At 40.0% G+C, this 13517-nt stretch overlaps 1 protein-coding gene across 1 annotated transcript in view; it reads right to left on the reverse strand.

Annotated features, from left to right (window-relative positions):
* Tes (Testin) overlaps positions 1–11911 on the reverse strand; it is a 96119-nt gene extending 84208 nt beyond the window's left edge. The window contains exons 1-4 of the mRNA XM_067159024.2: positions 11585–11911; positions 11345–11487; positions 8898–8986; positions 7591–7709 (exon numbers count right to left, since the gene is read on the reverse strand). Of these exons, the coding sequence (XP_067015125.2) occupies positions 7591–7709; positions 8898–8986; positions 11345–11407 (271 nt within the window). The 5' untranslated portion in view covers positions 11408–11487; positions 11585–11911. The remainder of the gene's footprint in view (positions 1–7590; positions 7710–8897; positions 8987–11344; positions 11488–11584) is intronic.
* Between the last annotated feature and the right edge of the window lie 1606 nt (positions 11912–13517).

Consider the following 13517-nt stretch of genomic DNA (forward strand, 5'->3'; position numbering starts at 1 on the left):
ATATGAAGAAAATGAACTCTGTTAAGTTAAGGAAGAATCGATTAAAGGAGGCATATGGAAAAAAAAAAAAAAAAAAAAAAAAAAATTGTCCAACTTCCTGTCAGAAGATAAAGAGTTAAGGAGGGTTGGCGGGAATACGTAATATGAAAGGGTGGATTAATCCTGGTTATGCGAGTTGGAACATGTAGGGAAAACAAGGATACAAGTTCAGCAGAAATAAACTGTTAACAGCGTTATATAGGAATCTAAGGTCGGCTACTTTCCTGCGACTAGATAACGGGCGAAGGTTTAACTTATCCAGTATCTGATTACTGCTTAAGTTTCGACAATCAGATACTCTGGCTCTAACAATGGCACACAAGAATGACTGCACTCGGTCAATGTAATTCAGATTAGTGGGTGAAGAGGTAGATCAAATAGGAGACGCAAAATCAATTATTGGTAGGATGCAAGATATATAGTAGGCTCTGAGGTCGTGGATATCGGTGATGTCAGAAAATCTATACAACAAACCGAGAAGTGACATTGCTCGTGAGGTTATCTTTTGTATATGGGGGACAAATAACAATTTAGCATCAAACAACACTCCTAAGTCATTTTGTTCCATCAGAGTTGGGAGTGCGTTACCAAGGAGGGAGTATTTACTAAGAATAGGGGATTTACGAAGCGTGATCAAAATAGAGGAACACTTGGTAGGATTAGGGTTAAGACGCCATGTGGAGCACCATTCCGAGTGTCAGTTAAGCCTGCTCTAAAAGGAGTGTACGTCTGATAAAGAATTGATTTGTTTGAATATTTTACAGTCATCTGCAAATAGTAGAACTTCACATGAAACGGAGGATATAGTATTGAGATTGTCAATAAATAGGACAAAAAGAAGGGGACCTAGGACACTGCCCTGTGGGATGCCAGAATGTACCATAACAAAAGTTGAACTGAACCCATCAAGAACCACATGCTGAGTTCTGGTATTGAGGAAGCTCAGCAGGAGAGTTAGGAAGCGACAATGGATATTAAAATGTTCTGAGAGTTTATAGGAAAGAAGTGCGTGGTCTACCGTATCAAAAGCCTTTGCAATATCAATGTAGCACACGTCCAGCTGAGAAATGGCATTAAGAGCAGATGTTGCATGATGTAAAAGAACAGCCAGATTGGTTAGGCAGGAGCTACCAGGAAGAAAACCATGCTGCTGGGATGATATATAAGGAAGGGTGAAAGAAAGAAGATGCTGGTGGACAATCTTTTCATAGATGAGAGACAGGTTTGGTAATATAGAAATCGGGCGATAGTTTCCGACATCAGACCTCTTTCCACTTTTAAAAACCAGAGTGATGTTAACGATTTTCCAGTCGTCAGGAAAGTAGCCAGCTAAGAAGCAACGGTTAAATATAACAGCAATAGAATAGGCCAGAGTCGTAGCGGTATTCTTAAGGAAGACAGGACTGAGGCCATCCGGATCAGTAGGTTTATTTTCTGGCAGGGAGAAAAGTAAAGAATAGACTTCTGACTCAGAGGTGCAAAGATTACTGAGACTATGAGAAGGAACAGAATCAATACACAGAAAATCTGGGAACTGAACAGGTGCAACAAAATTAGACACAAAGTAATCGTTCCAAATTTTCGGTCTATTACTACCATACATACATATCCCACGTCGTTCCATCTTAAGCGATGGGTCGGCAAACGAGGCTTCTCCACCAGTTGCGGTCTGAACTTCTTTCCTACCACTGGCTAAATTATCACCCCAAGTCACTGGATCGATTGCAGAAATGATGACTATTTTTAAGCCTTAGACAACATCTACCTAAACAACGTCCAAAACAAGCACGATCTTCCATTGCATAAACAATCCTCAGTCGATGTTTAACTAGACATCGCTTAAAGTTTCAATACTGGTTTGAAAATGGAGACAGAAGTATCTTTCATGCAACTCTTTGCTTGTTGCACCCAATGAAATTCATCTGTGCACGCGCCAAACAGCTGTTTGTCTTCCTACACATAACTCAAATATGGCTAAGTATGAGCATGACTTGTTCACAGATAAGAGTATCGCTTTCGATGGAATTTAAATCTCATAATATTATCGACACTAAAGCGACACGCCACCGGGGGAAGTGTAGCTTTGAATATAGCGTTGTTACAGTGAGTGTAATCTACTCATAAATACGGTAGCTTCGATGATGGGAACATGAAGCAATAGTAATGTGTAACCGAGTGTTGTACGGGCCATATAGATGTAGCTTGCATTCTGGAGATCGTAGGTTCGAAACACATCATCGGCAGCCTTGAAGATTGTTTACTGTAGTTTCCCTATTTTTTACACCAGACAAATAGTAAGGCTGTTATTATGGCCACGGCTCTTCTTCCCCAGTCCTCTTTAAACAATAATCACCACCACTTACGTTTTCTTATCTGACAGTTGCCGAAAACTTATACAAAAATAAATACATATAAAAAACCCATACAACCTACTCTTTTAGTTTTCACTATTATGTATGTTTACTTGGCAGTAAATATAAGTGAATCTCTCCCAATTGATGTATGTGACAGCCCTCTGATAATCGGGACATGTAACTCTGATATGTATGTAGTCTAAGTGACATAATTCCACAGAAATTACCCCGTTTATATAAAAAATATATCGGTTTCCAATAATTGTATTCAAATTGACAATTATCGGACTGTCCCTTTGTCAGTCTCAAGAAACAAGTCTCTCGAAAAGCGAAACCTTATTTTAAGATCTATCTCCCCGTACATGTCAAATGAACTGCTGTGATTTAGCAGCAGGCGATCCACAGAGAGGCCGTCGGACTAACCTTTCTTCCCGGAATCGTCTCAACATAATACGAATTACATATTTCATGGTACATAACCTCTGGTTGTGATTCACTCCTCTCATTTGAGGTTAAACAGTGCTCGCGGCAGTGTTTAACCGTAGACATTATCTAAATATCGTTTCTGCAATCGGCCCACTGTGTCTGGCACACGTTTTGTATTTTTCCTGCTGTTTATCACAGACCAGAATCGTTTGCTATTACTTCTCACTTCCAGGCAGGCAAAGCTTATGTAGTCCTGGTAATCCCGTTTTAGAAGCTATTTATGGTGTTTGCGAAGGTCAGAAAAAGTTTTATAGCTGGCTTCAGAAGGAGACCTTTTCCAGTCTTTCCCAGCTTTCGTTTTTTTAATTTATGCAATTTTGATGTCACTTTTCTTCCATGATGGACATCTTGCAGATGTTTTATGAGTGGGAACAGCATGAGTCCAGTCATAGAACAGGTCCACTGCTTTTTGGACTTCACCCACTTGCAGCAAGTGCCAGGGTAGAAGAGAGAGGGTGTGATTGACAGCCTGCCAAACAACCTCTCGCCACATGGGTACACAATTCCTGGTAAAGGGTCGATGACATTTCGGGAGGCGGGGAGGGGCAACAGAGAATGTTGCCTCTACAGACTTGTGGTTCGATTTTAAAATATTTCGTCCCACAGAAATAACTGAAGGCTCAATGGAGCAGAGCAGGTAGTTAAGAAGACTATCCCCACAGGTGTTCTCAAGGATGTACTATTGGAGGCCTAGGCCATTAATATAATGGTCGGGATACCACTTGCCGAGGCTATTAGAAGGGACACCTTGTGCAGGGGAATTCCAAGATACAGAGAGGTGAAAGTTACCAAGTATAATTACATTACAGAAGAGAGAAAATTTTCGGAATAATTCAGGGTTGATCAAGGTGGTCTGTAAAAACAAGCAAACAGATATTAGGAAATTTCACTTCTACCCATATGGCTTCACAGTCACTACTTAAATCAGTATGTAGGTTAGCGTGCCATTTGGATTTAACAGCCAGGAGAACACCCCTGCCCCGAGATCCACGGCCTTTTCTGAAAATTAAAAACTCTTTGGAAAGAGGGATTTCCGTGTCTGAAACAAACTCAATTAACCAACTCTCAGAAAAGATGACAATGTCGAAAGAAGATAGTTCTTGTAGGTAGAGCTCACAGTCAATAATTTTGTTTTTAAGAGAACGGATATTGTGATGGTAAACTGAGAACGCACTATCCGCCGCGGGTTCCGGGTTTATCTCTACATCACCAGCTAACAGTACGAATGTCAATAATAAACTAAAAGTAGGCCGAGTAGAAAACCGAGATAATTTACTGGAGGCCGGAATCGAAGCCGGTGCTACAAGAATGCAAGGGAGGTTTGCAGTCAGCAGTGAAGGAAAATTAAACTCACGAACGGCAGTCAACCAGTTTCCAACCTGAGGTAAATTCCAACTTGAGACGGCAAGTCGTACACTACCGGCAGGGGAGGATTGGGCACGCCAGCAGCCGCCGTAGCACGTGGAATAAAAACAAAGCCGTTTAAATTGTGCAGACTTATTTCTGAGCACTTCACAACACATGAAATCACTACCTGGGTCATCTAGGTGAACATCACTATATTCTTTTGCGCACACTATTTGTTCCGACACCAAAACTCCTAAAAGAACACAGAAGAAAAAAACACACAGTTACTCTTGCCGGAAAACCATCTTCAGGACTGCCGACAGTGGTGTTCGAACCCACTATCCCCCGAATGCAAGCTGTCAGCTAAAAGACCCAAACCACGCGGCCACTCACTCGGTCAAGTTCAAAATATTCCATTATGTCTTGTTCCTGATACTAAAATTAAAAGAGTCCAATTTTGCAGTTAATGTTTACCTGTCTGATATTACAGTTAATGCCCTGAAAGAAATAAACTGAAATGTTGTTATATTCATTTTTTACACAGTGTTCCCCACCCAGCTGATGGAAATTTCTGGGGAGAACAATGGTTCCAATTTTTTCCACCGACAGGACTCGAACCGGCTAACCATGGTGTCAGATCTTATAGATTTGATGCCTTAATGATCATGGTTACCAGGCAGGGTATTGAAATACAAGGTAATCATTCCCATGCAGAGATCACCAGCATGATTCAAAAAGGAGCCAAGGGCCTGTTCCACGAACGAACTTAGCAACTTTTCACTTTACACTTTCCACTTTTCAGTTCAGATTTTGTTCCACCATCACTTTTCAGTTTCAGCTTGCAAAGTGAAAAGTTAGGAATCTTTTCACTTTTCAAGCCTGTTATGTTCCTCCATTGGTACAGAAATGCAAAGTGCAAAGAAATGAAGTGAAAAGTTTTCATAAATCTTGCAAAGAGATGATTCCCTTTTCATCTGTTAATTAACAAGTATGTACACTATTTTCTAGGCGTAGAATTTGGTTTAGTGATATAAACACGTTACGACGTGAGCTTTTGTTAGCATCAAGTGAGGACAGTGATGAAAAATCCAATAGAGAACGTACAAAGACAGGATTAATTTTCATAACCTCACTTCGACGGAATTTTGCGAATGATTTCGTATTACCCCAACACAGGCTGACTTTATTCTTGAAATGATCGATCATTTATTGTAACATGCAACAAAAAGAAATCAATTCCTTTTCGAAAAAGAACAAATTCTTATATGCGTACATTGGTTAGGAAATGGTGCCCAGCTGCACGGTGTAGCAGCAATGCATGGGACATCAAAATCAATTATTTGCAGAACTGTTACCAAAATCGTAGATGTTACAGTAAATGTAATATTTCCTAACAGTACGTTGGCCTGATAATCCACTTTATATAGCAACGAGATTTCTAATGAAGGGTGAATTTCCTTCTGTATGTGGATGTATTGATGGTACTCTCGTTAATATTGATGTGTGTCATCTTTTGAGAGGTTATTTTTAAAGTTGCCAAACAGGATGTCACGTTTTTCCTTGACAACTTCCAGCACAACCAGCTTCTTGTAAAAACATTTCTTTCCCATGATAAAAACTTTAACGGTACGACAATTATACTGTCAAGTTCGCCGCGAAAAGTAAAGCATAAAAATCATAGAGCATTAGGCCTACACAGTTTGCTCATGGAATAAACTTGATCAGACTAAAATCAGACTTCTGCACTGTTATGTATTTTCTGTTCTTTTATATGGTGTAGAGACATGGACCTTAAATAAAAACACAAAGAAGAAGCTGGAGGCCTTTGAAACATTGCTTTATAGGCGGATCCTGAGAATATCTTGGACCCAGAGAATTACAAACGTGGAAGTAATGAGAAGGATGAACACAACACCTCAGTTGATCAAGATAGTGAAATGCCGAAAGCTGCAGTATCTGGGACATATAATGTGCAACACAGATAGATACAACCTACTCCAAAAAATACTCCAGGGGAAAATCAACAGCAAAGGAGGTCCTGGAAGAAGAAGAATATCTTGGTTTGCCAATCTTAGAGGCTGGTGCAATATGTCATCAGTTGAACTGTTCCGCGCTGCCGCAAACGAGACGAAAATAGCCATCATGATCGCCAACACCCGAAACGGATAGGCACCGAAAGAAGAAGAAGATCAAACATTCGTAAATACTTTTCACTTTGCAAAGAAATTGAAAAGTACAACCTAGTTCATGGTGGAACAGAAAGACTTTGCACTTTGCAAGAATTGAAAAGTGAAAAGTGCAAAGTTGAAAAGTTGCAAAGTTTGTTCGTGGAATACCCCAGTTCTACAATCAAGTTAGAAGTGTCCTGTGGAACAGTCAAGTTCCAATCTAATAATGTACGATGTACTTTATGTTAGTTACCACATAATTATAGTCCTGAGATCTGTACAATTACAGATAAAAATAAGGGCAGAATCCAAGCTGCAGAAAAGAAATTTGCCAGGAAAATGGTTCAGAAAACATGAATGGATAAGATCTGTAATCAGAATATCTGTGTTGAGACTGAAGTTAAATAGACACTCTGTAATGTAACAAACAGCAAACCTGAGAATTTTTTGCTAGCGGCTTTACATTGCACCGACACAGATAGGTCTTATGGTGACGATGGTATAGGAAAACCATCTTCAGGGCAGCCGACAGTAGGATTCGAACCCACTATCTCCTGGATGCAAGCTCAAAGCTGAGACTGGAATGGTCCATGTCTAAACATGTTACGAGAATGGAGCCAAACTGAGCAGCTAAAACATGGCTGGAAAGAGATCTGGACGGCAGAAGTCCTAGAAGTTGATCAAGGATATGATGGATCAGCCTAGTGGAGAAGGATCCGACTGGAAGAGGCAGCATCCAAGCAGAACAGGAGAAGCTATACCCGGACAGACAACGTTGGCAAGAACTCGTATACAAAACCCAGGCAACTGGACATGGTTAACTGATGATGATGATTATTATTACTGTAAGTGTTTTTTTTTTTTTTTTTTTGCTAGTTGCTTTACGTCGCACCGCGCACCGACACAGATAGGTCTTATGGCGACAATGGGACAGGTAAGGGCTAGGAGTGGGAAGGAAGCGGCCGTGGCCTTAATTAAGGTACAGCCCCAGCATTTGCCTGGTGTGAAAATGGGAAACCACGGAAAACCATTTTCAGGGCTGCCGACAGTGGGGTTCGAACCTACTATCTCCCGAATACTGGATACTGGCCGCACTTAAGCGACTGCAGCTATCGAGCTTGGTACTGTAAGTGTAAGGGCTACTATAGACACCTATGTTTTGATCCCTTCCCCTGTCTCTTTGCTCATCTGCTCACCTCCACCAATTTTCCGTTTCTTGGCCTCAGGTCCCAGCAGGATCTCAAACTGCTCGTATCCTTCGTCATCCTTCACATCGTGCTCCTCTTTCTTGCACTTGCAGTTGCGACATAACTTCCTGCAGACAAATAAACACGTATTTGTCAAACTGAACAGTAATGGATTAATGCCCTTTTCAGTTTGTAAGTTTCACATTAGATTGTCATCCATAGTTTTATCTAGCAACTCAATACTCTTAAATTTTAGAACGTATTTTGGGCCCTATTTATTCTTATTATGTCAATCGAATGAATGAATGAATGAATGAATGAATGAATGAATGAATGAATGAATCAATCAATCAATCATCACCGATCTGCATTTAGGATTGTTGTCCGGATGGCAGATTCCCTATCAAATGTTTATTAATCTTTTCTTAAATAATTTTGAAGAACTTGGAAAAGTATCAACATTCCCTTGATAAATTATACCATCCATAATTCCTCTTCCTATAAATGAATATCTGCCCCAATTTGTCCTCTAGAATCTCAACTTTATCTTTGTATTACGATCTTTCCTACTTAAAAAAAACTCCAATCAATCTTATTTATCCACTAAGGCAATATCACTCCACGCCATCTTGAAGGGATCTGTATAGTACGCGCACTTTTTAGTGATGGATTTTTGTACTCGGTTGCGGAGTAAGAAGGGAGCACTGCCGGTTCTGGTAGTACTACCAACTGAATGAAAATGAAATCTGAATTGAATCGATAATATGAACGATCGATATGAATTTTTCTAAACCTTTATTATCTTATGCCAACAACTATGTCACACACACAATATATAATACTATATAACATTTCCCGATGCGAAACGTGTTCCTAGCATGAATTCTATAGTTTGGCTTTGCTGTGTAAACAACAACAGTACGAGTACTTAAAGTGTACGCCAGATGTCGCACAGTGATGATAAGCCATTCTTAGTTTGTGTTTCAAAGGTTGCCAATACTAATCTCAAAGATAACCGAAGTCGACCGATTCAGCACTAGAGTGTAAAACTATCGCTAAAAAGTGCACAGATAATACATTCCTATCCTTGCATCACTGAAAACCTACAATGTGTTAGTGCAACTTTAAACCACCAGCAAAAATATATATATTCACACATACATAAGAGATGGAAATTTAAAAATTATAATTCCTTCTTATTCTGGACAAGACGGACACAAATACAGATTTTAAAAAAAACTATGACTACAGAATAGCAAAACTCTTATTTACACAGATAAAGAACATTTGGTAATGATGAATAGGCTAAAACTCACCTCCAAAAATGTAAATCAAGTCCAGGGCAAGCATCTCCACAGCTCAAACAAGGTGACCCAGCTCCAATTTCATGTGCCAAACGATGAGGCTGAAACCAAATTACAATAATGATTTAGAAAGGAAAACCAATATGCTTAAAGATTACTTTGTGCGACTATCTTCAGTGGTAAAACAATAGCTTACAAAACAGTACCAATTGGTGAGCTGCTGCCTGAATTCATAGAATTTAGTACAAATAAGTTAGGTATAATCTAACCTACACCCAGAAGTACTTCACATCAGAGTAATTTCCAATGGATTAATTAAGAGCTAAAGAAAAATAGTGTGAAATGCTGTTTTATCAGAATTTAAATTTAGTAGCATGAAGAGGGGGGAAATTTTTCAGGTTTGTGTGATACTGATGTTGGTTTGGTTGGCTTCTTTTAAAAAAAGTATATTTCTATTGCCTTCATGTTTAATGATTTACTTTTATTTTCGATGTGTAAAATTTTAAGATCTGTGTTGATATCGGTGACAAGGTGGCAGCTGTCATACGTGTTTTCAATCGTATCCAACAGCAATTTTGTGTTCTTTATATCTGGTGAGGAAATTGCGTTTTGTTTGGCCTGTATATGTAGCACTGCAGTTTGGTTCTTGATATATGAGTGCATAAATGCTTTATTTGAAGATAAAGTCTGTCCTGTTTACGTTGCATGTGCTTCTGGGTCTTTGTAGTACGTTGTTCACCTACCGAGCTCGACAGTTGCAGTCGCTTAAGTGCAGCCAGTATTCAGTATTCGGGAGATAGTAGGTTCGAACCCCACTGTCAGCAGCCCTGAAGATGGTTTTCCGTGGTTTCCCATTTTCACACCAGGCAAATGCTGGGGCTGTACCTAAATTAAGGCCACGCCCGCTTCCTTCCCATTCCTAGACCTTTCCTGTCCCATCGTCGCCATAAGACCTATCTGTGTCGGTGCAACGTAAAGCAACTAGCAAAAAAAAAAAAAAAGTTGTTTATTCTGAAGGCTATTTTTAGGCCTAGCTTTTTTTAAAATGTAGCTATGTTGCAGGTGTTCTTGTTTACATGACTGGGGACGATGAATTTGTTGTTATTAAGTCTTGTGTTTTTTATTTCCTTAATAATCTATGTACTGTGTCAGCTGGGTGGTTTGTTTCCTTTCATGATTTGTATTTTTGTTTGTATTTAATTTTTGAAATCTGTTGTGGTCATTTGTATGAATATTACTCTGTGTATCACTGTATTCAGTCTTGCTAATTTGTGCATGTTTGGGTGGTTCGATTTGTTGTCTATTGCGTGAAGTCTTGTGTGGGTTTCCCCACATATTTTGTAAGACAGGTTCTTGTTTTTTCTACCGATTGTCATGTCTAAAAAATTGATCGTGTTAGTTTCTGGTCCCATTGTGAATTTGACTGACCTATTGGAGGAATTCAGTGTGTTTAATAAGTGCTGTAGGTTTGTAATGTCACTATCACATATGCATATGATGCCACCAACGTATCTGCACCGCCGTAAAAACCCTTCAGATGGTTAGTTAAGAATTGTTTTCAATGTTTTCAAGTTAACCCTTCCATTTGACAATTTCTTTTCCATTAAATGCGAAACTGTTTTGCATTAAGGTTGTTCTTAGGAGGTTAACTTCATTGTTTTGTTTCTAAAACATAACAATTCTCTACAAAATCTGCAATAATATTGGGAATATGGCATCTAAAATCCCAATTCTTCCCAAAGCACCAAAGAACAGGCTAACAGATACTTGTTACTCATTACAAACTTTGCAGGTTGACCTTTTAATAATTTATCAAGGGAAATAGTCAATACATTTCTAAGTTCTTTGAAATCATTTAAGATAAGACTAGGTAAACATCTGATATGGAATCTGCCAATGGATGGCAATCCTAAGTGCAGACCAATGATGATTGATTGATTTTACTGCATGAAAATCCAATCTCTAGTAATCAATTATAAGTTGTCTATAGCTCATATTCTTCCTGAGCTGAATGGGATCAAAGAGCAAAAAATAAATTTGACTATCAGTGATAACACTCCAAGAAATATCCACTTGTCGAATTTCAATCTGTCAAATTGTTGTATTATACTCATATTCAAGGGAATAAGACCCATCCTGCCACAACTGCAGGCAAACATGTTAATTCCTAATTTTTTGAACTCATCAATGACACAATTACCAATTAAGTTACAGTAGGGCCTACTACGAAATTAAAATTAATTTAAAAAGTAACCTGACAGAAAACAAAATTGAAATTTCAATGTAAACTTAAATGTCTGTTACAATACAATTTAATTTAAACATAACAATGCTCTATTTTTATATTCATAATACAGTTAATGAGGTCGTAAGTATGTTGTGGTAAATTAATTACATAAAGTACGTCACGCAGTGCCTCCGTATATCATGCAGGCTATGACTACAACTGATCATCTTACCCTCTTGTTCTTGTTTTCTAGCCGTAACATCCATTCTGGAGTCTGGTCCACATTCTCTGCCATCGTCAAGAAACAAAGCAACAAAACTACAACAACTTTTGAGAGATTTCCAATCACTGGCCGGGTGAGTCACTCCTTAATACCTGGAGACATGAATGTCGTCATAAATGATTAATATGACTACTCAGAAAGAGTAACGTTATCTCGAATGCAGTTTGTTATCAATAATTACCTACTTACTCTGTATAAATGTATCGTATTAAATAGGATATATTAGCTTTACTTCATGATTTAGATAAACAGCAGTGGGAATAGGCGTAGCCCAGCCCATGAAATGAGCCTCCAAGAAACAGCAAAGCCCCACGGTAAAATATTATGAAATATCTGAACAGCTTGAATTTACAAACAAAAACAAACTGAATACGGACTATCAAACATTAAAACAAAAACAAAATAAAAGTCAATGACTGAAAATGACGAAAAATAACCAAAAATTTAAATATCAAACAGAAACAAAGATAAAGAAACGTAAACACCCAACTCTCTTCTCCTTCTCTTTGGTCTAGTGTTCGCCCATTCGCTGAGAGAAATTCAAGGTAGTTCTAAAAGGAAGATAATATACTTGTCTCAGTAAGGACGAAATGACAGCAAATACAGTAGAGACAATACACGACACTGAGCGAGATATCGAGGGACATATGAGAGCTCACTCTAGCGGATAGACCTGAACGGTACTGATTCAGTCATAAGAGCACGTGTATATATTTTTGTGTGAAGTTTTGGTGTTATATTGCGCACATACCTTTCCCCTCATGTTGAGAGGAGATATGAAGGAATGACACATGCTACTATTTAATTATGTCAACTCACTGAAAACGCATAAATAACACCAAAACCTTCACACAAAATATACGTGCTCTTATGACAGAATCAGTACCGTTCAGGTCTATCCGCTAGAGTGAGCTCCAATAGCTGTCCCTCGATATCTCGCTCAGTGTCGCGTATTGTCTCTACTGTATTTGGTGTCTTGTATTGTCTCTACTGTATTTGATGACAGCAAGATGTATTTAAAAAAATAAGAGCCATTTTAGGGCCAAATTTCTTAAAACATTCATAGGTAAACATAAAATGCGCACCGTGAAGGAGCCATCGATACGGTCACGTAACTGGATACATCAAAATACACTGACTGACAGAGCAAATGCAACACCAAAAAGGAGTGGTTCGAAAGGGATGAAAGTTGGGGAAAAAACAGAGACGGCACGGACGAATAATTGATGTTTATTTCAAACCGATATGCAGGTTACACAATGCGCACGGCATCGACTCAGTAGGATGTAGGACCACCGCGAGCGGCGATGCACGCAGAAACACGTCGAGGTAAAGAGTCAATAAGAGTGCGAATTGTGTCCTGAGGGATGGTTCTCCATTCTCTGTCAACCATTTGCCACAGTTGGTCGTCCGTACGAGGCTGGGGCAGAGTTTGCAAACGGCGTCCAATGAGATCCCACACGTGCTCGATTGGTGAGAGATCCGGAGAGTACGCTGGCCACGGAAGCATCTGTACACCTCGTAGAGCCTGTTGGGAGATGCGAGCAGTGTGTGGGCGGGCATTATCCTGCTGAAACAGAGCATTGGGCAGCCCCTGAAGGTACGGGAGTGCCACCGGCCGCAGCACATGCTGCACGTAGCGGTGGGCATTTAACCTGCCTTGAATACGCACTAGAGGTGACGTGGAATCATACGCAATAGCGCCCCAAACCATGATGCCGCGTTGTCTAGCGGTAGGGCGCTCCACAGTTACTGCCGGATTTGACCTTTCTCCACGCCGACGCCACACTCGTCTGCGGTGACTATCACTGACAGAACAGAAGCGTGACTCATCGGAGAACACGACGTTCCGCCATTCCCTCATCCAAGTCGCTCTAGCCCGGCACCATGCCAGGCGTGCACGTCTATGCTGTGGAGTCAATGGTAGTCTTCTGAGCGGACGCCGGGAGTGCAGGCCTCCTTCAACCAATCGACGGGAAATTGTTCTGGTCGATATTGGAACAGCCAGGGTGTCTTGCACATGCTGAAGAATGGCGGTTGACGTGGCGTGCGGGGCTGCCACCGCTTGGCGGCGGATGCGCCGATCCTCGCGTGCTGACGTCACTCGGGCTGCGCCTGGACC

This window comes from Anabrus simplex, chromosome X (genome assembly GCF_040414725.1).
Source record: "Anabrus simplex isolate iqAnaSimp1 chromosome X, ASM4041472v1, whole genome shotgun sequence".
NCBI classification, from domain to species: Eukaryota; Metazoa; Arthropoda; class Insecta; order Orthoptera; family Tettigoniidae; genus Anabrus; species Anabrus simplex.